Source organism: Schistocerca cancellata, chromosome 1, assembly GCF_023864275.1.
Source record: "Schistocerca cancellata isolate TAMUIC-IGC-003103 chromosome 1, iqSchCanc2.1, whole genome shotgun sequence".
Lineage (NCBI taxonomy): Eukaryota > Metazoa > Arthropoda > Insecta > Orthoptera > Acrididae > Schistocerca > Schistocerca cancellata.
Window position 1 is genome coordinate 861,567,735 of NC_064626.1, and position 27,863 is coordinate 861,595,597.

At 37.7% G+C, this 27,863-nt stretch overlaps 1 protein-coding gene across 1 annotated transcript in view; it reads right to left on the reverse strand.

The window, feature by feature from the left end:
• Window positions 1-15,347: 15,347 nt before the first annotated feature.
• LOC126189329 (RING-type E3 ubiquitin-protein ligase PPIL2) overlaps window positions 15,348-27,863 on the reverse strand; it is a 77,888-nt gene continuing 65,372 nt past the window's right edge. The window contains exons 10-11 of the mRNA XM_049930934.1: window positions 25,189-25,325; window positions 15,348-15,730 (exon numbers count right to left, since the gene is read on the reverse strand). Of these exons, the coding sequence (XP_049786891.1) occupies window positions 15,646-15,730; window positions 25,189-25,325 (222 nt within the window). The 3' untranslated portion in view covers window positions 15,348-15,645. The remainder of the gene's footprint in view (window positions 15,731-25,188; window positions 25,326-27,863) is intronic.

The window sequence follows — 27,863 nt, forward strand, 5'->3', positions numbered from 1 at the left end:
CCAGATATGTAGGTACTGCAAAATAATAATGAATAGTAATAGCTTGCATTAATTTACACAGCAGTCTTGCAGACATAAGGAAAGTAGACAAGTTATACAGGGTGTCCATAATTAAAGTTCCAGTTTCAGAATGCTGTAGAAAGAAGAATGACACAAAATTTGAACAGCATATTATCAGTAGGCAAAGTGTCATGGAACAAAAAAAAAAAAAAAGTTTTTAACAAAAATTTTACCACTATATGGTGTGGTAAGCAAATTAATGCAAATGGTATTGGCTACTAATGACAGATGAATCACAATGCCATGGCTATGGTTTGAGTTACACATTACACCATTTGTACTTTTGATTGTGCACGACTGCACAAGCTCAGCACTCAACAGTTGTGGCACTGGTAGTTAGGTAAGCCCACCAATGCAAGGTTGCGCCACACTGGATGGGAAAAATCTTTTTTTCTGCCCTTAGGCCAAAACCTGCATAAAAAGGCAAAGTAACATTTTTATTTGTCCTAGAGCCAAAAACTGCATAAAAAGTGATATGGCATTGGTTTCTAATTGTTGTGAGACTGATGCAAGACATGTTCAGTATGCTGTCATTTTCTGCCACAAGTTGAAACTGAAAAGTAGCATGTTCCACAACATATTTGACAGTAATTATATTTTTCCATATCTTTCTCTTGTATATCTACTTATTTTGTGCTGTTAGTTGTAGCATTTTTATTGCTGTCTTTATTTTTTTAACCTTCTATTTTCTTTGTCTCTCCTTTCTTTAATACCCTTTCTACTTTAAGCCGATTAAACTTAAAATTCTATTCATTCTTTTATCACATTCTGTTGATCACATTACAATGGAAAATCTTTAGGTATATTTAATGAGTTACTGAATAGAGTAGACATAGCAGTCAGATAGTAGTTCTCTAGGCTCTATAAATAGTTACCAATTTAACTGCTACAAATCAACGGGAATGACAATACAGGGTGTACATAAAGTCCGATAACACTTTCAATTATTTATTGCACGAGAACCAAACGTTGCAAGATATCATACATATGTCATGTTGAAGAGAAACTCTGAAAGTTTTTTTTTTTTTTCCATGTATACCGCCACAGCGTAGTTTGATAATTTGTCGATAGTTAGTGCTAGCCGCAAACATGGCGAGTTTAGGTGTGGAGCGAGATTTCTGTGTGTTGGAATTCGACAAAAACAAGTGTGCTACAACTATTCAATGGATGTTTAGAACCAAGTACAGTAAAAAGCCACTAACAAGGAAGGCTATTTACAATAAGCACAACAGATTCGTTACGACGGGTTGCTTGTGCCCGGCAAAGAGAAGTGGATGTCCCAGTGTGAGTGAAGTGAATGTGGAGCGCATACGAGAGACATTCATAAGGAGTCCAAGGAAATCGGTGCATCGTATGTCCCGTGAACTTGAAATGGCTCCAATGACAGTGTGGAAAGTCATGCGACAGAAGCTATCTATGAAACCATTCAAATTGGAGCTAGTGCAGAAGCTCAATGTCGACGACAAAGACAAGGGTTTTGAGTTTTGTTTGCAGTTGCAACAATTGAATGAGGATGGGGATGGCATTTTTGAGTACTTAAGTTTTTAGCAACAAAGCCACTTTTCACTCTAATGGCAAAGTGAACAGGCATGATTGTCGAATTTGGGGTACAAAGCATCCACATGAAGGCCTCGAATTTGAGCGTGGTTGCCCATAGGTAAATATTTTTCGTGCCTTGTCACGTCGAAAACTGTACGGGCCATTCCTCTTCGCCGAGAGCACTAACAATGGATATATGAAGATGGTATCTGTTCTTTCGGACAAGTCTGAAAGAACAGATACCATTGGCGACCGTGTAGCTCTCTAGAATGAAATGATAATTAAGTCAAGACCCTAAGCTGCCGACTGGCATTGAAATACATCAACGGGGACAGTTGAAAATGTGTGCCCTGACTGGGACTTGAACCCGGGATCTCCTGCTTACATGGCAGACGCTCTATACATCTGAGCCACTGAAAGCACAGATGATGTGCGACTGCAGGGCTTATCCCTTGCACGCTCGCCGTGAGACCCACATTCCCAACTTAATGTCCAAACACTACATTTGTAGTGCCCCTGCCCATTACACTCATTACTCGTGGCTAACAATCTGACCAAGTCCCGTAAGAGTTCGGGCAATGCGTGCGCATCCGCACAGGAGGTGGTCAATGGCCGCTTAGCCTTAACTATATGAAGATGGCATCTGTTCTTTCGGACACGTCCCAAAGAATAAATACCATCGGTGACCGTGCAGCTCGCTAGAATGAAATGATAATTAAATCAAGACCCTAAGCTGCCAACAGGGTTCGAGTCCCGGACGGGGCAAACATTTTCAACAGTCCCCGTTGATGTATATCAACACCTGTCAGCAGCTTAGGGTCTTGATATAATCATCATTTCAGTCACTGGATATTTCTGCTTGGACATGTTGCAGCAATGGCTTATGCCTCAAATGCAATTGGACTCTCTGTTCATCTTTCAGTAGGATGGGGCTCCACCCCATTTTCATCTTAAGTTCATGGGTACCTGAACACAGAGCTGCCGCATCGATGGATCAGCTGTGCTACAGAAGGGGAAAGCTGTTTCATGAAATGGCCTCCTCAATCACCAGATCTCACTCTGTGTGACTTTTTTCTGTGGGGACACATTAAACATCTGGTGTACATACCGCCTCTACCACGTGATGTAGCAGAGCTCTGGGAGAGAATATGGGAAGCGACTGCCACGGTTGATGATACCATGCTGGGACGGGTATGGCAAGAATTAGATTACCGTATTGACGTCTGCAGGGTCACTCATGGTTCACATATCGAATGTTTGTTAAAAATACTTCCAGTTTCTCTTCAATATGCAATATGTATGACATCTGTACAATGTTTAGTTCTTGTGCAATAAATAATTGAAAGTGTTCCCGGACTTTATGTACCCCTTGTACTTTGGACAAAAAGCTGCTACTCTTTCAGTTATATTAAGTAGTTTCAGTTTGTTTGCTGTTCTTACTTAATACTTATATGAAAGCAGTGATAACTGTTATAGTAACACAATTAGCTACATGGAGTAAGAACCCTCTTAAGACTGGAACATTGTTACTTGTCACATTGCCAATAGCATCTTTCAGTTATTGAATACAGATGAGAGGATGTGTTGAACCAGTGGATACCAAACTTCATCTCTGACCCTTGGCATAATTATGTTGTCACACATGGCACCGTACACACAAATACAGATATATAACAGAGAACTGACAACATTTATCTTGCTTCTACATTGTTCTGTAGCATATCCAGAGGTGTGTAGGTCAGGCTAAAAGATGGCAGTTTGTTTGTGAGTTGTTGAAGCCAACAAATGTTGTCATGATATTCCCGTTATGGCATGTATTTCAGGCATATTTGTTTTTTATGAATGGTAAACCATGGTTTGGGACACTTATATTGATGTAATTAAAGAGTACCAGTACAATGTTGTTGTTTGAACATCTCTACAATCAGAAGCATTTAACAACAAGACTTGCAGTTAGAATTTTTAAGAGTCAAATGTTACCACTCTCTGGGGATCTTCCATGCATCATAACTGTATGGAGGAGTACTGGGATGGTGGAATTAATACATAATAGAAGTTCAAATGATCCACACTTCAAGAGGATAATTAATAAAAGCCAACTATATTTGGAAATCTGTTTTACTATCTCACACATCTCATGTAAGCAACATATCCATGTACTGTCCTATTTATCAATTACGATCTGTGCTATGTCATAACAGACTCCAATTCTAGGCTTTGCTATTCTGAACTCAAATACCATGAAAGTATATGTTATGACTTCAGTTCAACAAATCCACAACTTTTCTCTCTCATTGTCTTCTTGTAATATTTGTATGAATGAACATATTCTTACTGTCCTTGGTAAAAATAACTTTTCAACATTTTCATTTGTAAGTACAGCTCTAATAATATAAATAACAAGAATCATCTCTATGGCGAATCAACATCAAAGCTAATCAATGAATACTTTTATGGTGCAAAACTATAGTCTTGTTTGTTTGCCTAATACATTCAGGATACAATTTTGGTACAGTACAATTCTGTTGGGTGTGTATGATAGAAGAAGGAGGCTGGGAGATACAATTGGCTATTAGGAGCACTGACCTAGATGATCATATCTGTTGAATGAATCACCATGAAAAATTTGTTAGACCCTTACCTGTGAGATAGGAAAGAAAAGATTTTATACTGAGCCCATTATACTTCTGCACAGTTTATTAATGAAGACCAAAACACATCATCTCTCCTAACAAGCACCCATAAACAGATTGCTCTGGTAGAAAGAATAATGTACATCAGAGAGCCTACAGCTAAAATAATATGATAGTTTAGTGACCTTGGTAATAGAAACAGAAAATGAATTAATTACACCAAGAAAATCTAGACCATTTCTTTATATCAAGCAAGTGAGATACAAAACAGTGGGTATGACTCCTAGTCAAATAAGTGTTTCCCCACTAACAGAATAAATGAAGGAAGAGTAATATTTTGATACTTTTAAAAATCTAGAAAAATTGTTAACTTGGTAGTGCTTTTCCTGGATATAATGCGCCTGAAAACAGGTGGAGCGCATAATTTGACTAGAAAGGAAAGCAGAAGTGGGGATGTGCATGAAAATGTATTTCATAAAAGCCGCGGAGCACAACTCACAGAAAATTTAATGATCTAGATTAAACCAGTAACCTCCATGTGATACTGTTGATGATGATCAGTCTTTTGATATGGATGGAAAGCTTGTCAACCCTCTTGGTACTATTAAAGAGGAACAGAGTATGTGTCACCACTGTTTTCCTCCTCTTTCTTCCTGTCATTTGAAACTCATAAGAGCAGAACAAACATGACACAACACTGTGCAACACACACAGACATCCACACAAAACAGGTACACACCTGACATTTTGATGACATTAGAGGATGATGATGGCTAACCATTATCATTATGATTATCCCTAAGACAGACGTTCACAGGACTTTGATTGCAAGTGAACAATACAGAGACTTGATACTAAACGAAGATCACAGCTCACTTCTTGCCCTATTAATTGTAATCTGAACAAAAGATGGTTTAGAGTTGTATGAAATGCAAATGTTATGCAACATACAGCTAATGCCTGTGAAGATAAGAGCCCATATCTCTAACAAAATTATTGATAATTTTTTCAATAAAAAGTCTGCCAGAATTCGACTGAATTCATGTGGAGATGACGTGAAAATTGTGGAACAAAAGATGAAACTACTGACACGTGTAAGTGACAATTACCACAAAAGTATCACTTGGAAAATGAGAAGGAAGAGAAAGAGCGAAACAAGAGAAGAGTGGCTGAACTTCAGGGACTGTAAGATTTTGCAAATGACTTTTGCTCTTGTACTCCAGAAAGTTGTAAAAAAAGTTTCCCAAAACACACACACAGCAAGCACAACGATGTTGTTTCCCAAAAACGAGCTTGAAATCATGAAGACGGTAAAGAAAATCAAAAATAAGAAATCATCCAGTATAGATGAGGATCCAGTTTCTGTTCTGAAGGTATGCATAAACAGCATAAAAAAACTCATTAATGAGTGTTAGTTAAAATATTTTAGCACAGTGACTGAAGCATGCATCAGTTATGCTCTCACCAAAGAAAGGTGATGCAGACAGTGCTGAAAACTACAAGCCAACTTCCCTACTGTCTGCAGAAAAAAATTGAATCAACCATGAAAGATAAGCTATGAGCTTCGCGAATAAATACAAACTTTTTAAAGAAGTACAGTTTGGTTTCTGAAGTGGAAGTAGTACAATATCGGCCATTATGGAATTCACAGAAGTAGTACTTGAAGCTCTTGACTAATATAACGGTGTTACAGGCATATTCAAAGACTTGTCCAAGGATTCTGAAATCCTGACCATAAAATACAACTAAACCAGTTAGAAGCATTACGTGTATGAGGAATAGCAAACGAGTGGTTCCAGTCTTACCTGGAAAACAGAATGCAAATGGTGGAGGTAATTCTGCTCGTGGTCAATTTTTTTCTAAACCTGTCAGGCAAGAACCATACAGTTGTCCCTCAGGGTAGCATATTTGGTCAAATTCTGTTCTTAATATACTGTATATCAATGACTTCCCATATAGTATTAGACATGAAGAAAACTTTCTCTATTCCGATAACACACACACACCCTAGTTACAGAAAGCAATGAAACCATTAAGGCTGTTTATGATTGGGCAGCATGTATTAAATTAACATTTGACATAAAACAAATAGTACTCACTTCAGCATAACGAGGGAAAACAACTCTGTAACATTAAGCATAGATGATAAATCTATAGAGTCTTATGAGACAAAAAGTTTTGAGGTATAAATATGGATTGTCAATTAATATGGAAAAAACACACAAAGACACTGACAAAAAGAATGATATCAGCATCTTATGTTCTTACGATTCTATCATCAGTTTGTAAAAGCAAATCTGCTGTGGTGACATACTATTTCTATGTACACTCAATTCTTAGCTAACGATTCTTTTCTTGGGGCACAAAACACTGACACAATTTTTAAACTGCAGAAATGACTGAGTATCTCATGTTCATTGTAAAGAACTGTTTAAAAAACAAAGTATCCTTACTGCACCAAGTGAGTACATCTACGAATCTTTTGTGCAGATCAGGAAAACATTAGGAAGTATTTCAATAATAATTCTATACATAATCATGGAACAGGAGCCAATTTGGACTTACATTTACCAAGGAAAAACAAACTAAAAAAACTCAAAACAGCATTATCTTTCAGGGGGTGAAACTGTATACTAAATTGCCCATGGAAATGAAAACGATTACTTCAAATACAAAAAAAATCTCCCATGCCTTATCTTTCCAGTTTCCCACCACCTCCCCAAGTCACACCGTCACCACAGAGGAGCATTTCCCTCATAATTCAGTACCACCCCGGACGGAAGCAACTGAATTACATTCTCTGCCAGGGTTTCGACTACCTCTCGTGCCCTGAAATGAGAAATGTCAGCTCACTATACTTTCCATCCCTCCCACAGTGGTATTCTGCCATCCACCGAACCTACACAATATACTCGTCCATCCTTATTTCCACCCCCTTATCTCATGGCTCTTGCCCCTGAAATAGACCTAGATGCAAGACCTGTCCCGTACATCCTCCCACCACCACCTACTCAAGTCTTGTTACAAACGTCACTTCTGAAACCAGTAATGTAATCTACAAGCTAAGCTGCAAACACTGTGCTGCATTTTATGTGGGCATGACAACCAACAGGCTGTGTGACTGCATGAATGGCCTCCAACAAACTGTGGCCAAGAAACAAGTGGATCACGCTGTTGCTGAGCACGCTGCCAAACATGACATCCATCATTTCAATGACTGCTTCACAGCCTGTGCCATACGGATCCTTCCCACCATCAGCTTTTCTGAATTCTGCAGGTGGGAATCCCTGCAATACATGCTATGTTCCTGTAACCCTCCTGGCCTCAACCTTCGTTAGTCACTGTCCAAACCCATCCAGCCCCCTTCCCTGTTGCCATTCTAGCACTACACAGCTGTCATTCCAGCATCACACCCAGTCTTTTTACTTCTCTCTTTTTCCGCTATTCCCACTCCCCCCTTCCGCCTCCCCACCTCTCCCCTGCCCTCCATCTAATCTGCAGCACTTCACTGTCCACTGTCCGCCACCCCAGTCTCCTCCGTACCCTCACCCAGTCACCACTCTCATCATGCACTGGTGCTGCTGCTCGCTGTGTGGTTTCAGTTGCCTGAGACTGCAGGTGTGTGTGTGTATGTAGTCTATTGTTGACGAAGGCCTTACTGGCTGAAAGCTTTATTTGTGACAGTCATTTTATTGCGCCTATCTGCAACAGCATCTGCGTTATATGGTGAGTAGCAACTTTCCTTTTCATAATATTTTTACTTCAAATACATCTGGTTAAAAATCCAGCAAAAACATCTTCATAAATAAATCATACTACATGATTAAATAGTACTTCACCCTTTCAGTTCCATATTTTTTCTCAAGGAAGAAAATTTTTTCTTTAAGTGATAACGCTCTTAAGTGGTTTTTTAATGATTTTAGATGCAAGATTTATACAAAACTATGTACCCATTTTCAAAGCATACTTTCTACACTTGACTCCATTTTATGTACTAAAATAACTAATTATGAAATAGCCTCTATTACAATAAATAGGGAAATGATCATTCAGTAGCTACCATGCAAAATAATGATGATGATAATAATAATAATAAACCCCGTGGAGGCCCGGGAAAAGAATAGACCTCCGGTATGTTCTGCTAGTCGTAAATGGCGACGAAAAGAACAAACCACTAATAGTGCTAACCCCCCTTTTAGTGTGATTAGTTGGTTCAGGACAGAACTAATGAAGCCTCGGACAAGCGCAGTCATGGTCGGGGACGACGCTTGAACCTTATGCCCGTCCACAATGGTAAAGACACTGCTAGCCACACGGAAAATGATTTAAATCCAAATAGAGGTGTTTTGCAGGATATGCTACCTGCAACCACTCTAGAAGGAAAACAAAGACGGAGGATGAGATGGTCAGATGAAGTTAACCGACACCTCATGTTCTGTTATTACCACGCAACAAACTTAGGAACCAACACAACTGGATACAGATCACAAGTATATACAACATTTATTACCAGATACCCAGAAGTAAATTTTTTAACAGAACAACAACTAGCTGATCAGATCCGTGTAATAATAAAAAATAACAGGATACCCCAGTCAGAATTAGAAAACATCAAACAACAAGTACAACAAATACTGGAACAAAATAATGCGCAATCAGAAGAAGAAGAAGAAAATACAGTAATGGACTCAAACATCCCAGAGCAAACAAACAAAGAACAACACGCATCAATTAAACAATCAGAGAAAAACGAAATCTTAAGACAGCCACCAGAACATGCACAAATAGAACATGAAGTGACACACATAATTAGATATAGAAGAAAAATTTCAGCTGACATATATAGAATGCAAAGACACAAATACAGACATTAGACCATTCTTGCATAGACTACCAAATAACCCACAAGTCGAAACAACAATAACAACTATCAACAGTCTGCTTGTGTCTGTGTATGTACGAATGGGTGTGTGTGTGTGTGTGTGTGTGTGTTTTTGTGTGTGTGTGTGTGTGTGTGTGTGTGCGTGTGTGCGTGTGTGCGTGTGTGCGCGCGCGCGAGAGTGTATACCTGTCCTTTTTTCCCCCTAAGGTAAGTCTTTCCGCTCCCGGGATTGGAATGACTCCTTACCCTCTCCCTTAAAACCCACATCCTTTCATCTTTCCCTCTCCTTCCCTCTTTCCTGATGAAGCAACCGTTTGTTGTGAAAGCTTGAATTTTGTGTGTATGTTTGTGTTTGTTTGTGTGTCTATCGACCTGCCAGCACTTTCGTTTGGTAAGTCACATCATCTTTGTTTTTAGATATATTTTTCACACGTGGAATGTTTCCCTCTATTATGTTCGATCATACACAACAAAATAAATGAAAATACAACTATGGAAGAGTTACAACTACTGGTTTATATAGGAGTACTCACTACACTAAATATACACACTAGGCAGAGATCAGAACCAACCAACACACAGAAGAAACCCACAAAACCAGCATGGTAACACAGGCTACAGGTCAGAATAGAAAAACTAAGAAAAGACATCGGACAGCTAACACAATTTATAAGAAATGAAATATCAGACAAAAAACGAAAAAGGTTAGGTAAAATCTCACAACAATAAGCTATAGAGCAATTAGATGAAAAGAAACAGAAATTACAAGCATTGGCCAAACGACTTAGAAGATACAAAAAAAGTGAAAACAGAAGGAAACAAAACCAAACATTCAACACAAACCAAAAGAAATTTTACCAGACAATAGAACACACACATATTAAAATAGACAATCCACCAAACATAACAGACATGGAACACTTCTGGAGCAACATATGGTCAAACCCGGTACAACATAACAGACATGCATGGTGGATACAAGCAGAAACAGACACATACAAGATGATACCACAAATTCCTGAAGTCATAATGTTGCAGCTTGAAGTCACCCGAGCAATTAATTCTATGCACAATTGGAAAGCCCCTGGAAAAGATAAAATAGCAAATTTCTGGCTAAAGAAGTTCACCTCAACACGTTCACATCTAACTAAATTATTTAACAGTTACATTGCAGACCCATACACAGTCCCTGATACACTTACACATAGAATAACTTATCTGAAACCTAAAGATCAAGCAGACACAGCAAACCCAGCTAAATATCGCCCCATAACATGCCTACCACCAATATACAAAATATTAACTTCAGTCATTACACAGAAATTAATGACACATACAACACAGAACACAATTATAAATGAACAACAAAAAGGCTGCTGCAAAGGAGCACGAGGCTGTAAAGAGCAACTGATAATAGATGCAGAGGTGACATATCAAGCTAAAACTAAACAAAGGTCGCTACACTACGCATACATTGATTACCAAAAAGCTTTTGATAGTGTACCCCACTCATGGTTACTACAAATATTGGAAATATACAAAGTAGATCCTAAATTGATACAGTTCCTAAACATAGTAATGAAAAATTGGAAAACCACACTTAATATCCAACCAAATTCAAATAATATCACATCATAGCCAATACAGATTAAGTGTGGGATATACCAAGGAGACTCATTAAGTCCTTTCTGGTTCTGCCTTGCTCTGAACCCACTATCCAACATGCTAAATAATACAAATTATGGATATAATATTACTAGAACATACCAACACAAAATCACATATTTGCTATACATGGATGATCTAAAACTACTGGCAGCAACAACTCAACCAATTACTAAAGATAGCAGAAGTATTCTGCAATGATATAAATATGGCTTTTGGAACACACAAATGTAAGAAAAATAGCACAGTCAAGGGAAAACACATAAACAAGAAGATTACATATTGGATAACCACAGCGACTGCATAGAAGCGATGGAAAAAACAGATGCCTATAAATATCTAGGATACAGACAAAAATAGGAATAGATAATACAAATATTAAAGAAGAACTAAAAGAAAAATATAGACAAAGACTAACAAAAATACTGAAAACAGAATTCACAGCAAGAAACAAGACAAAAGCTATAAATACTTATGCTATACCAATATTGACCTCCTCATTTGGAATAGTGAAATGGAGTAACACAGACCTAGAAGCACTCAATACACTTACACGATCACAATGCGACAAATACAGAATACATCACATACATTCAGCAACAGAAAGATTCACATTAAGCAGAAAGGAAGGAGGAAGGGGATTTATCAACATAAAAAACCTACATTATGGACATATATCTAAAAACAAAGATGATGTGACTTACCAAACAAAAGCACTGGCATGTCGATAGACACACAAACATACACACAAAATTCAAGCTTTCGTAACCATCGGTTGCTTCATCAGGAGAGAGGGAAGGAGAGGGAAAGACGAAAGGATGTGGGTTTTAAGAGAGAGGGTAAGGAGTCATTCCAATCCCGGGAGCGTAAAGACTTACCTTAGGGGGAAAAAAGGACAGGTATACACTTGCACACACACACACACACACACATATCCATCCGCACATACACAGACACAAGCAGACATTTGTAAGGTAGACAATTTAAGAAAAATCTTTATAGAACGAGCAGAAACTAGCCAAATACACAAAGCAATCACTCATATAAATACATCGGCTACACCATTGCAATTTCATAACCACTTCTACAACCCTTTAGATCACATAACATCAACAGATACAAAGAAAGTAAATTGGAAAAAGTAAACACTACATGGCAAGCACCCGTATCATCTAACACAGCCACACATCGATCAAGACGCATCCAACACATGGCTAAGAAAAGGCAATATATACAGTGAGACGGAAGGATTCATGATTGCAATACAGGATCAAACAATGAACACCAGATATTACAGCAAGCATATTATTAAAGATCCCAATACCACAACAGATAAATGCAGACTTTGCAAACAACAAATAGAAACAGTAGATCACATCACAAGCGGATGTACATTACTAGCAAATACAGAATACACCAGAAGACATGACAATGTAGCAAAAATAATACATCAACAACTTGCCACACAACATAAACTAATAAAACAACACGTTCCCACATACAAGTATGCACCACAAAATGTACTGGAGAATGATGAATACAAATTATACTGGAACAGAACCATTATAACAGATAAAACAACACCACATAACAAACCTGACATCATACTCACCAATAAAAAGAAGAAATTAACACAACTAATCGAAATATCCATACCCAATACAACAAATATACAGAAGAAAACAGGAGAAAAAATTGAAAAATACATCCAACTAGCTGAGGAAGTCGAGGACATGTGGCATCAGGATAAAGTTGACATTATACCAATTATACTATCAACTAAAGGAGTCATACCACACAATATCCACCAGTACATCAACGCAATACAGCTACATCCAAACGTATCTATACAACTACAGAAATCTGTAATTATTGATCCATGTTCAATTACCCGAAAGTTCCTAAATGCAATGCAACATATACCGTACAGTTAAAAGGAAGTCACGCTTGATCAAGGTCCACGTCACTTTCCATTTTTAACCAGACATAACGTCTGAGAAAGGAAAGATGATAATAATAGTAATAATAATAATAATAATAATAATAATAATAATAATAATAATAACAATAATAATATTCAATTGTACAGTGCAATGTAGCAAATCAACCACATCCATGTATTCTGGTGGTCGTGATCTGCTGTCCTTTGCTATACTGACTTGCTGATATTTTCATAGAGATGCTCAACAGTTGGCAGCACTTGAACGTGATGGAAAATTTAGATGTTCGCAAGTGTTTCCACTGGGATGAAATACTTCCATAGCAGCTAAGACACAGTAAAAGTTAATGTACAGAATTGTAACCAGAGTGTCTGAAATGATGCAGTGGTTAATAATGAAAGGGGATACCTACAACATGTTGTCTCATTACAACACATGATCACCATCTAACAGTTTTATAAGGAAATCATGTGCCAAGATCAAGAGCGTATGATAGAAATTTCATGTTATTCTTTTGAGCTCAACATCTCACTTGGGGATATGCTGATTCAGTTTTTCAGATGGGCTGAAAAGAGGACACCAAAATGTGTGTGCAGCATAGTTGCATGCTTACAAGGCCTTGAGTCAAGTTTTCCGGACAGATTGGAATTGGTGTAAGGGGTTTGTGGTCCAGCAGTCACCAGTGGATATCGTTAGTTTTTCTCTACATCGTTGCACACACTATGTTTTATAGGATAAGTTATATGCACCAAATTGTGTGAAAATCAAAGAACATTGTGTAGAGATCAACCGAGCGAGGCGGTGTAGCTGTTTAAGATACTGACCTTATAGTTGTAAGGATGGAGTTCACTTCCTCAACAGTGCCACAGCCAAGTGACTGTCATGTCTTCATGAAAACGTATACTCCATGTGTATGTATATTTTGAGCTATTTGTTTAAATTATATTATGATAACAAAACTTACATCTTCGTAAGATAGTCCCTGGATAAATAAATAAATCACATCAATCAGTTAATGACCATTTAATTCCTGTAGGGTCATAAGATGATGTGGTTGGTTACATGATCAGAATACTGCTCGAGAACAAAAAGCAGTAGGACTGCTTTCATTACTAAGGACTATTTTTGAGGTGTTTTCATACACAACTATTGTTCACCCTTTAACCGTGTCCTTGTTTTTTTTTGTTGTTTTATCAAAAATAATTAATTCAGTGGTAATGGAGAGACAATTTACTAGAAGTGTTACCACACCCTCAGCTGGAAAATTCCATTTACAAGATGTGACAAAACAGTAGAACCCAGCTCAGACCACATGTCTGCATTTGTTCTTTCTACAGCTTAAAACTATTCTGCATGTAATCTTTTTGTGAGGCTACACTGGAATGTTGCCATTTTTACCTACCAGAGGAGTGTAAGAACACATTTTTAGGCCACTGTCTGATGACTGCCAATGAATTGTTTGAGCAAATCGCAAGTTGCTACAGCGAAACGACAAATTTATAGGTAAAAAAAACCGGACACTTCATTCTTTAGTACTGCAAGCATTCTCACTCCTGTATCAACGTAGCACTAGGCACAATGAATTAGCATGCTCATAGCAAAAAAATTTAATTTTTCATAAGAATAAGTGTTCACAATGGTTTCATGACGAAACAGAAAATATAGCTTACAGAAGAAGCCACATTTATGAGTGGTTGTAAAGAAATATGCAGGAAGACTTCTGCTTGCCTCTACATCCTCCAGGAGTGTTGAATCATATTTGCACAAGATATGAAACATAAATTTGTGCAATCCCCCATTCTGCCAAATTTCCACTATTGAATTGAAAGTAGTGAAAACACTAGATGGTTAGAACTAACCATGAATGCTTGTGCGTGTTACATATGCAACGTCTGTGTATTCGGTCATGTCACTGTTTCATAATTATATTAGGATAGTTGCAGCCAGACTAGCTATGCAGCTACCGTGTGTTATGTCTACCTGAGCCCTTCCTAATTGTGAATGAACCCCAGTGTCTCTCATCGAGGCCACATATCTGTCATGTCATCATAGGGTCTGACTTACCTAATAACCGGGCTGTGACCATCCACAAAACAACAGAATTCACAGTTCCTCCTCTGCTACTGCAATCACATCTGGAACAAGCTACGTGCACTCTGTATGCAAATCAGTCCTCTGCTGCATCTAAGAGAAAACTGCAGCACTTAATCTCTTCCATCTCACAACAATTAACACATATAGCCAGTTCTCTCTGTCAAACAGTAAAACAAAAGCTCCTGTCTTATTTCCCTTACGTTTCTTTCTCTTTATATATCTCAAACAGCAACACCACTTTCTTTCCACTCTCTCTTCATTACCTGGGTTCTATCACATTCCTTTCTCTCCCTCTCCTTCCCCTTCTCTCAAATATATTAGTGCCAGTACCTGGAAGTTTAAATCTGCCCAATTGCCTTTGTTGTTCTACTTTTCATGAATGAATGCCAATTGTGTTTTTTGCTTTCTGCTGTGTCTACTACAGATCCAGTATCCATGTCATATTTATTTCGATGTGTAGGATACAACATAAAATGTAAGACCTTATAACTAATGCCTACAGTTCATTACTTTACTGAGAATTAGCTACACATATTCAAAACAAGTAACATTTCATTTTTATTTACACATAAACAGAAAATAAATATTTTACACAAATCATATGATTGTAAAAAAGAGCATGAAAACTACAGGGGAAAACAGAACACCTCTGCTGTTTGAAGTCAAAACATTTAAAACATTTTTGCTCATAAATTGTCCTTACAAAGAGTGTTGGACCCATCTCTCAGAGTGAGCTTCGGTGCATACTGTACAAATGATCCACCTGTCTCCAACCCATTACTGCTTTAATCCATTGTGCCCATGTCATAATGGATAAATCCCAACTGCTGGATCACCAACTGCTGAAGTCACCAAAACTATAACCAATGTTTTTCTTCTTCTTTGGAGGACCCCCAGAGTTTTCTGCAGCATCATTCCTTTGAAAAAATTTAAAAATGGAAAATTTGAGGGTTGCCACAGTTACATTAATCAGTAAACTGGTAGAAGAAATGTCTTTTTTTGCAAGAGTTTAATATCTTATTGCTAGGAAAATAAGTACAGACAACAAAAGAAGGATCCAGAATGGAATAATGATAATATTATGAAAAGGATAGATTGCTATTCACCATATAGTGGAGATGCAATGCCACAGACAGGCAAAACAAAAAGACTGCTTTGGCTAAAAGGCCTTCTTCTGAATTAGATAACATATACACACACATATTCTACAAACACACCTCATACACACATGAGCATGTCGCTGGCTGCCGAGGCTGACCTTGGCTGCCAGAGACAGAGGTCTTGTGTGTATGAGTTGCTTTTGCATGAATTTGTACATATATGTGTCTAATGCAGGAAAAGACCTATTGGCTGAAAGCTTACTTGTTTAGCACTCTTTCTGTTTTGCCTGCCTGCGACTCAGCATCTCCATTATATGGTGAGTAGCAATCTATCCTTTTCATAATATAGTCAAATGAACAATATGTAATTTTCTTCCAAAGATTTAAATTTTGTTAAAATATTACATTTTTGTTTTGTATATCTAAAAAGAAAGATGATGAGACTTACCAAACAAAAGCGCTGGCAGGTCGATAGACTTCATGAAATCCTCCCCACTCCACCAAGAGTGTCTTTCCGCCGTCCACCTAACCTTCGTAACCTCTTAGTTCATCCCTATGAAATCCCCAAACCACCTTCCCTACCCTCTGGCTCCTACCCCTGTAACCACCCCCGGTGTAAAACCTGTCCCATGCACCCTCCCACCACCACCTATTCCAGTCCTGTAACCCGTAAGGTGTACACGATCAAAGGCAGAGCCACGTGTGAAAGCACCCATGTGATTTACCAACTGACCTGCCTACACTGTGAAGCGTTCTATGTGGGAATGACCAGCAACAAACTGTCCATTCGCATGAATGGACACAGGCAGATAGTGTTTGTTGGTAATGAGGATCACCCTGTGGCTAAACATGCCTTGGTGCACGGCCAGCACATCTTGGCACAGTGTTACACCGTCTGGGTTATCTGGATACTTCCCACTAACACCAACCTGTCAGAACTCCGGAGATGGGAACTTGCCCTTCAGCATATCCTCTCTTCTCGCTATCCGCCAGGCCTCAATCTCCGCTAATTTCTAATTTCAATTTGCCGCAGCTCATACCTCACCTGTCTTTCAACATCATCTTTGCCTCTGTACTTCCGCCCCGACTGACATCTCTGCCCAAACTCTTTGCCTTTACAAATGTCTGCTTGTGTCTGTGTATATGCGGATGGATGTGTGTGTGTGTGCGAGTGTATACCTGTCCTTTTTTCCCCCTAAGGTAAGTCTTTCCGCTCCCGGGATTGGAATGACTCCTTACCCTCTCCCTTAAAACCCAAATCCTTTTGTCTTTCCCTCTCCTTCCCTCTTTCCTGACAAGGCAACCGTTGGTTGCGAAAGCTAGAATTTTGTGTGTGTGTTTGTGTGTCTATCGACCTGCCAGCGCTTTTGTTTGGTAAGTCTCATCATCTTTCTTTTTAGATATATTTTTCCCATGTGGAATGTTTCCCTCTATTATATTCATAACATTATTGTTTTGATTGGAATTAAGTTGTATATACAGTGCAATACTGAGTACAATCTAGGTCAAGCAGTTTGCACTTAAAAGGAAAGGTCAGACAGTGCATCCCATTGATTTCCACAAATTTTGGCATACTAGTTGGGGATCAATCAAAAGTAGTATGGTTTCGGCTACTAGCATCCTTTTTGAAAAATTTGAGGTCAAATATAATAATGTATGATCTGTTCCTAATCAAACAGAAGTGTTACGACACTCGAAAACCCATTTCATATTCCCTCATATAATGAAAGTCATCAACTAGTGATGTTGCTTTTTTCCTCGGCAATGCTCAATCATCATGTCTGAGGAAAAACTTATAGATTTTGCCAATAAAAACTGAATTTTTATACTAGATTTGTCATGATCAGAAATCAGAATAACTTTTTTATTATCTGGATCTCTGACTACTACCATAGATAACTATTTGAGCATGCGCAATGTAATGATTTTCAAGATACACTGATGTAGTGCTCCACTTTTTTCCATCATATACTTTCACTTCTTAAATGCTGTTATTTCTAGTACTTGATTTTTTACACCAACAAATCACTTGTATTGCAGGTCTTTGCTTTTTTTCCACCAAGTTACCACCTCTTTTTCCTGTTTTGTCTGTTTTCTCATTGGACATTTATGCACACAGAAAAACTGTTTACTGACAACCAACAAATTAGTGGAGAGCATGAATGGACATAAAAGAACTGTCTTGTTCTGGGACCTCAGTATCCAGTTGCTGAACTAAAATATGAGTCAAAGGAGATGAGTGCCTGGCACACCACTCAGGACATTTGGATTCTCCTATCTGCTGGAGATGGAAACTCAACCTTCATAATATTCTCACATCACGACATTCTCCTGGACTCAATGTCCATTAACATAAATTCTCCTTCCCTCTTTTTTCTCTTGATTTTTTTGTTTATTATGTCTTATTTAAATATTTTTATTGCTTTTTACTTTTTCATCTTCATTGTCACCTTCTCAACTTCCCTATCTACTTTACCTCTAAGTTTTTAATCACATTACTGATTTCATTTCTCTTCCTCTTTATTCATATTCACTTCTCACTAACACTATCATCATCATCATCATCATCATCATCATAATCTCTGGACTGAAGCTGGAACAATGCTTACCAATTTACTGTCTCTGACCTCTTATTCTCTCAACACTTTCCCTTTCATCTTTGCGCCTCCTTGTTTTCACATCAGGTGGGTCCCTTCCACCCCTAATCATCCTACCACTCTTAATCACCCTATCCCTCTTTCTTTCTTGAGAACCAATGAATAGTTATGAATGTTATGATAGTTTCTTATATTTTTATGTGTGTTTATCAACAGTACTACGAATTTTCCCACTGCAGGACTCCAGCCATTCTTTCTTAAATGGATTTTCCTTTGTTATTAAAGCTGAATGAACAACTAAATATCTGTGGTTCACCTTAAAATGAGAATAAAATGCATGTCAATATATTTTTCCCCATTGTCAAATGAAAAATTATTCTCTAACATTAGCCATGACAATTTTGTAATGGAGAAAAAAAAACCACCAACAGTTATGTTCAATTATTTATGTGGGCTAACTGAACAGCTGAAATGTGATTTATTAGTCTCATTACATACAGTGCCAGATCATTAGATCTGCTGTACAGGACACACATCAAATTTGAAATGAATATAATGATTTACAAAAATACCTTTTTATATATGGTTTTAGAAAGTTATAAATAATAGATTAATAATTATGCAAGTGCATCTAATAAAAGTACATATAACACTAAAATATTTGTTACATATTAACAGTTTACAATTAAGAGTCTATATCTTTCTTCCTATTGTTAAGACTGCAAAACTGTCTTATATGAATTCTTCAACAGTGTAGTAACACTTTTCTGCTACAATGTTATGGAGTAATCTTTTCAATGAGCCAAGGTTCATGTTTAATATGATACTACACTGTAGTTTGTTATATATTTTTAGCCCTATGCACAGTGGTGTCTGAGCATAAAGCTTTTAATTGATGTGAGGGAAGTTCAAAGTTCTCCTTATGATGAGTACCACAGCTATGGTTGAAGCAATACTTTTAAGTTTACATTGGTTATTGTATACAAAAATTAAACTTTGAAATGTTTGCAATGAAGGAATGGTTAGTATTTTTAATTTCTTAAATAATGGGCAACATAACTCATTTTTATGGGCAGCACACGTTCCTAATGAATTTCTTCTGAAGAATTAATAGCCTTGTGCTGTTTGTAGAATTTCCCCAGACATTTATCCCAAACTGAATAACCAAACTGAACTAACTACCATAGACAGTCTTCCTTGTGTCCATGAGTGACACCAGATAAAATAAACATTGCAAAAGCTAGAGAATTTAATTTGTCATGAGGTATATATGTGTCTTCCAGTTAAGACTTTTGTCAAGGTCTAGGCCCAAGAACTTCACATGCCTTTTTTTTTGTCACCAACTGACTATTATTAGCTATGTTTATAGGCCCATTGCTGCAGATTTAGAGAAAACTGCATTATCTGGGTCTTTGCAACATTCAGTTTTAGTCAATTTTTATGGAATCAGGATTCAAGTTTTTGTAGAATATTTTGTACTCTATATGGAATTCTTTCAATAGTGTTTTATCATGACTGAATGAGCATCGATATCTAATGGTAAATCATTGACATACGACAAGAACAGGTATCAACTTAGTATTGAATCCTGCGGGATCTTTTGGAAAATTGTTTTCCATTCAGAGTAGTCGTTGACTGAATTCAGTGTTAAAATAATTCTCTGTTTCCTTTGTGTCAGATAAGAATTGAACCACGTTAATGCAGTATCCTTGTTACTGTAGCTCGTAGTTTGTAAAGTAGTAATGAGTGGTTCGCTGAATTGAAGGCTTTTGTTAGATCACACAATATTCCTGAAATCTTTTTGCCCTGGTCCAAAAAGGTGCTTATGTTTTCTGTGAATTCTCTGATGGTGTTTATTGCGCTAAGCTGATTTTTAGGTATAATGTTGTTTTCAAATTGTTTTGACACAAGTTTTTCCATTATTTTAGAAAAGACGGGGACAAGAGATAGAGAAAGATAGTTCCCCATATTTTCTGGGGATCCCTTTCTAAACAGTAGCTTTATCTCAGCATATTTTAGCACATTTGGGAGACACCCTTGTTCAAAGGGGTTAGGTTCTATGTGCCTGAATTAATGTTGTCCTTATGGGCTGTCATATTTACATCAGACTTTGTTACATTTAAAAAGAATTAATTGAAGGAATTTGACAAATAAACAGGGTTTACAATAATATCATAACTAATTCTTATCTGTGAAATTTCGGAACTTCTAACATTTATTTCCACCTGTGGCTTCACAAGAGAGCAGAATGCCTTTGTTTTATTATTTTTTTATTTGATTATAAAAATACTTTTTTTGCCAGTTTCTTTGTTGCAAATAGAACTCTCTTAAAGACAGTCTTGTAACGTCTAGGTTGAATTACAAAATCAGGGTTTCTATTTACTTTAGGCTCGTTGTGCAGCTGTCTTTTTTTTCTGGCACTAGGAACTCTTATTCCTGGTATAAACCAATTCAATTTACTCTTTACTTCTGAACAACGGAAACTCCAGGTAGGAATATCAACAATGTAGGAAAAGACAGATTGCTACTTACCACAAACAAAACACATTAAATTGCAGGCAGGCACAATTTAAGGACACTTATTAAAGCTTTTGGCCAGTAAGTGTCTCTCAATTAAGCCTGTCTGCAGACACTTATCACAAAAAATTCTAAATATTCTTTACTAAAATTCCTTGTCACATACAAGTCAGACTTCAGTTTCTATGTTTCTGGGAGCTCTATAAACAAAGCAGAGTGATCATATATTGAAGATCTAGGGAAAACTTCCTAGTATCATGAAACTGGTAATTTGGAAGAGTATTATCTATGCAGGTTGCTGATTGCAATTTTTTGTCTAGTGCACACAGTAAAGTTTACGTTAAACCCAGATTTCTGGATTAAATCACAAAATGTTACTGTGTCACTGCATTCAACTAATGTATATAAATTTGCAATCTGCTGCGATCACAATCTTTTACTTGCTTTCTTTCTTTAGTTTTTCTAAAATAGAGTGAAATTTGTCTACAAAAAGTTTACTGACCCCAGTGTGGCTCAACAGCAAACACACACACATGGTAGATAGCCAACTTAATGCAACAATGCGTATTATATCAGGCACAATCAGGCCAACTCCTACAGTGTGGCTGCCCGTTCTCAGTAACATAGCCCCTCCTAACCTGCGCCGTGAACACGCTCTGGTTAGAGAATTTCAAAAAATCATGACCAACCCTCAATTACAAATCCATGAAGATACTCATGATATCCAAGGAAACCGACTCCGGTCTAGGCATCCTCCACTAAAGACCGCACAGGCTCTGCACCAAACCAACTTTAAAATAAATGACCGATGGAAAGAGAAATGGGAGAGCAGAACAGCAGTAAACTGCCACAGTATGCCATGCATCTTTAGTAAACCAAAAGGATTTGATTGCCCCCGCAAAGTTTGGTCAACTCTTAATCGCATCAGAACCAACTGTGGGAGATGCGCCGACTTCTTACACAGATGGGGTAAACTTCCTTCGGCCGCTTGCGACTGTGGCGCTGAGAGACAGACGGTCAAACACATTGAGCAGGAATGCCCACTAAGGGCATACGAGGGTGACCCACAGGATTTCCTAATGGTGACCCAAGAGGCAATCGATTATTTATTATCTAAGCTGGACGTCTGCTTGTGATTGCTCTTCTGTGACTGTAAATTTACAATTGGCGGTGTCCTTATATACAAACTGTTATTTATTGCTCTGTTTATACATATGAGATTTTTTTAAATCGTGTTGTTTCTGTAATTTTTACTGTGATGTTATGAGCCATACGCTAAATAAATAAATAAATAAATAAATAAATAAATAAATTATTGACAGAACTTCCAGGAATTTTGTGAACTGATATTATCAGAGTATATAAATCATATAGCTCTACACAACAACTTTCAAAAATATATTTTTCAATTGGACAACTGAAATACAGGAGTCTCCACGAGATGTGTTGTTTCTACAATAGCTGCTGGTAAACTTAAAATTTTTGATTTTATTTAAAACCTCTATGCATTCTTTTGTAAACCAGTGTCCATTTAAGCATACTACCTTTATGAAACTTCCTGGCAGATTAAAATTGTGTGCCAGACCGAGACTCGAACTCGGGACCTTTGCCTTTCGCGGGCAAGCGCTCTGCCAACTGAGCTACCCAAGCACGACTCATGACCTGTCCTCACAATTTTACTTCCGCCAGTACCTCGTCTCCTACCTCCCAAACTTCACAGAAGTTCTCCTGCGAACTGGCAGAAGTACAATTGTGAGGACGGGTCGTGAGTCGTGCTTGTGTAGCTCAGTTGGTAGAGCGCTTGCCCGTGAAAGGCAAAGGTCCCGAGTTCGAGTCTCAGTCTGGCACACAGTTTTACTCTGCCAGTTGTTGTTGTTGTTGTTGTTGTTGTTGTTGTTGTCTTCAGTCCTGAGACTGGTTTGATGCAGCTCTCCATGCTACTCTATCCTGTGCAAGCTTCTTCATCTCCCAGTACTTACTGCAACCTACATCCTTCTCAATCTGCTTAGTGTATTCATCTCTTGGTCTCCCTCTACGATTTTTACCCTCCACGCTGCCCTCCAATGCTAAATTTGTGATCCCTTGATGCCTCAGAACATGTCCTACCAACCGGTCCCTTCTTCTTGTCAAGTTGACACAAACTCCTCTTCTCCCCAATTCTGTTCAATACCTCCTCATTAGTTATGTGATCTACCCATCTAATCTTCAGCATTCTTCTGTAGCAGCACATTTCGAAAGCTTCTATTCTCTTCTTGTCCAAACTATTTATCGTCCATGTTTCACTTCCATACATGGCTACACTCCATACAAATACTTTCAGAAACGACTTCCTGACACTTAAATCTACACTCGATGTTAACAAATTTCTCTTCTTCAGAAACGCTTTCCTTGCCATTGCCAGTCTACATTTTATATCCTCTCTACTTCGACCATCATCAGTTATTTTGCTCCCCAAATAGAAAAACTCCTTTACTACTTTAAGTGTCTCATTTCCTAATCTAATTCCCCCAGCATCACCCGACTTAATTCCACTACATTCCATTATCCTCGTTTTGTTTTTGTTGATGTTCATCTTACATCCTCCATTCAAGACACTGTCCATTCCATCTGCCAGGAAGTTTCAAAATCAGTGCATACCCCACTGCAGAGTGAAAATTTCATTCTATACCACCTTTATGTTTACAAATTCTGAAAGTATGACTTGCAATTCATCAATTTTAGAGTAACTGAGATTTGGACATTCTGCTGTTAAACTGCTTATATTCAAATGCATCAGAACAGAGTTTTTGGGTTTATTTATGATTTGAAGAGCATCATAGTTCCATTATATTTACAGTTTTTATTTTCGAAAGCCACTTCAGAAATTATTAGTTTCCCTTGCTTTTGGTGATTCTGCAGACATCTGCGAGCTTTTGCTTAAAGTCGTTGAACCTCACCTATTCAAGTGTAGCTCATCCTTTCCCAGACATTCATCGCTTAAAAATTTATTTGAATTAATGAAGATCACACCCAGCTTGTTGCAATGTTTCCTAATTCCACTGTTTATATACATATCACTTACCAAGCTTTTGTGCAAGATCCCACTAACAACAATTCTTGAACTTGTAAAAACAGTTTTGGTTGAGTGAATCAAGTTTTGAGTTTTCACTGATTATTTCTTCCTCTCTGCTGTTCCAAATGGAATTTGTCCCAACATGAATTAAAACACCTTTGCATTTGTCCTTTTTTCATTTCCACTTCATTCTAACTCAAGATGTTTTGAAAATGTCTACTGATCCGTTGCGATCAAAATCCAGGACGGACACTGATATCAGAGTCTGAAACTGTAACATTTTTCAGTGTGGAATTGCCAATAACAATAAATTTACTATTTTCAGTTGGGTTTGCTGCAATAATTTTATATTTGTCCTTTTTGTAGGTCACTGTTTTCCATTTGTTTACCGATATTCCACTGAATAGATTCTGTATGTTTTCTGCCACATTTCTCACATGTGCATCTTTACAGTTTTGTTTTGTATTTGGCTGAGAATTTTCTCAAACGCGGGATTCTGTTTCACTTAATTCCATTTTGTGGATTTCACACATGCAGGACTTCTTTTCTTGTATTAATCTATCATTTTCTTTCCTTGTAGCGAATATTTCAGTTTTTAATGCCTCAATGTCCTTTTGTAGCAACTTTATAATTTCATTCTTCGAGTCTTGTTGCTCATTGATCACCTGAATTTCAGGAACTGTTTGCTTACAACTCATACATGGTGTGCATGATATTATTTTATTGTGAAGTTTTCTACTACTTAAACAAAAAATAAATATGCTTGCTTGTATTCAATAATTAAAATAAAATGTTTCAGCATTTCTGCTTGTAAGTCTTTCATACAATTAATAAATTATGTGGTACTATTATTGTCACTGCAAGGGGTTTTATTTTTTAATTTTTTTTTTAAATTCAAGAAGTACTATTTATCCTTCAAGAAGCAGCTTGTAACTTCCCTTCCCAAGACTGAGTGAAACCTTTTGTAGATCTCTTATTCAGGAAAAAGTTGTTAATGGCACCAAAAACCAAGTCTACATCTACTATGACTATTCATCTATGGAAATGTGTGCTGATTTTTATCAAAATAATATACAATAAGTAATACTGTTACCGAAAAGATGACTTACTTTGAAATTTCTTCCATGTTGATATATTTACCAACACCTTCTCTGAAGACTTTAAGATTCCCACCTGCTGATTTTTTCTTCAGCTCTTTAGCTGCGGCTTCTGCCTTTCTGGCTTCTTCTTCTCTCTCAGCAATCAGCTGAAATAACAAAAACATTCTCAATGTTTTAAACCAATTTTGATTTTAGGATAAATATTACACATTCAGTGTGCAAAGTTTGACCAAATTCGTCCCAGCAGATAGAAACTGAGAAGCTGAATCAATTTCTAGGTCAAGGCTAGTCATAGAATACAATTCTCCTCTTCTTCAGTGTTGACCAACGCCTGGGTTTATACCAAAACTATATTGACAAGCTCTAACAGTTGTTGCTGAATATTTAAAAGGGACGATCAGTTTGGGCACCTCATAAAAGATATAAAAGGCAGGCTTCTCCAATAGGATCATACCTAGTACAGTACTGTGATGCTCACACCAACCTACAGAGTGAGGACAATTTTACTTAAAGGATAAACTCTGACGAGGTACACCCTTTCTAGCACTTGTGTATCACAGTCTCTGCTTCTCTCCTATCTTTCAGAGAGAGAAAAAATAAGGATGATTCCATAATGATGTTACAAACTTTCAGAGCTGATACAGAAGGGTAAATGTATCAGTTTTTAAATATATCAGTTTGAGGTAAGGGACTCTGGTCTGGAAACAACTGAGTTGAAAGTTGTTTTGATACCTCTAACAGCTGACCTCTTCTGCTGCAAGCTCTTTGCTTTCTGTATTTTTGCAGGAGGTAGTATGAACCAAAACAAGAAAAAATTGTCTATTGAACATGGGCTCTAAAATGCATACCTTAAAAGCTGTGAACACTAGTTCAGTAGAAGAGATGCATTTCACAGTTGCAAAGATTCATAGCTCTTAAGGGATGCAATTTAGAGCCCATGTTACTGGAATTTTTTTCCCCTTGTTTTGGTCCATACTACCTTCTCCCAAAATATGGAGAGCAAAGAGCTTCCAGTAGAAGAGATTCACTGTCAGAGGTGTTGTTGTTGTGGTCTTCAGTCCTGAGACTGGTTTGATGCAGCTCTCCATGCTACTCTATCTTGTGCAAGTTTCTTCATCTCCCAGTACGTACTGCAGCCTACATCCTTCTGAATCTGCTTAGTGTATTCATCTCTTGGTCTCCCTCTACGATTTTTACCCTCCACTCTGCCCTCCAATACAAAATTGGTGATCCCTTGATGCCTCAGAACATGCCCTACCAACCGATCCCTTCTTCTAGTCAAGTTGTGCCACAAACTCCTCTTCTCCTCAATTCTATTCAGTACCTCCTCATTAGTTATGTGATCTATCCATCTAATCTTCAGCATTCTTCTGTAGCACCACATTTCGAAAGCTTCTATTCTCTTCTTGTCCAAACTACTTATCGCCCATGTTTCACTTCCGTACATGGCTACACTCCATACAAATACTTTCAGAAACGACTTCCTGACACTTAAATCTATACTTGATGTTAATAAATTTCTCTTCTTCAGAAACACTTTCTTTGCCATTGCCAGTCTACACTTTATATCCTCTCTACTTCGACCATCATCAGTTATTTTGCTCCGCAAATAGCAAAACTCCTTTACTACTTTAAGTGTCTCATTTCCTAATATAATTCCCTCAGCATCACCCGAGTTAACTCGACTACATTCCATTATCGTCGTTTTGCTTTTGTTGATGTTCATCTTATATCCTCCTTTCATGACACTGTCCATTCCGTTCAACTGCTCTTCCAAGTCCTTTGCTGTCTCTGACAGAATTACAATGTCATCGGCGAACCTTAAAGTTTTTATTTTTTCTCCATGGATTTTAATACCTACTCCGAATTTTTCTTTTGTTTCTTTTATTGCTTGCTCAATATACAGATTGAACAACATCTGGGAGAGGCTACAACCCTGTCTCACTCCCTTCCCAACCACTGTTTCCCTTTCATGTCCCTCGACTCTTATAACTGCCATCTGGTTTCTGTACAAATTGTAAATAGCCTTTTGCTCCCTGTATTTTACACCTGCCGCCTTCAGAATTTGAAAGAGAGTATTCCAGTCAACATTGTCAAAAGCTTTCTCTAAGTCTACAAATGCTAGAAATGTAGGTTTGCCTTTTCTTAATCTAGCTTCTAAAATAAGTCGTAGGGTCAGTATTGCCTCACATGTTCCCATATTTCTACGGAATCCAAACTGATCTTCCCCGAGGTCGGCTTCTACCAGTTTTTCCATTCGTCTGTAAAGAATTCGCGTTAGTGTTTTGCAGCCGTGACTTATTAAACTGATAGTGCGGTAATTTTCACATCTGTCAACGCCTGCTTTCTTTGGGATTGGAATTATTATATTCTTCTTGAAGTCTGAGGGTATTTCGCCTGTCTCATACATTTTGCTCACCAGATGGTAGAGTTTTGTCAGGACTGGCTCTCCTAAGGCTGTCAGTAGTTCTAATGGAATGTTATCTACTCCCGGGGCCTTCTTTCGACTTAGGTCTTTCAGTGCACTATCAAACTCTTCACGCAGTATGATATCTCCCATTTCATCTTCATCTACATCCTCTTCCATTTCTATAACATTGCCCTCAAGTACATTGCCCTTGTATAGACCCTCTATATACTCCTTCCACCTTTCTGCTTTCCCTTCTTTGCTTAGAACTGGGTTT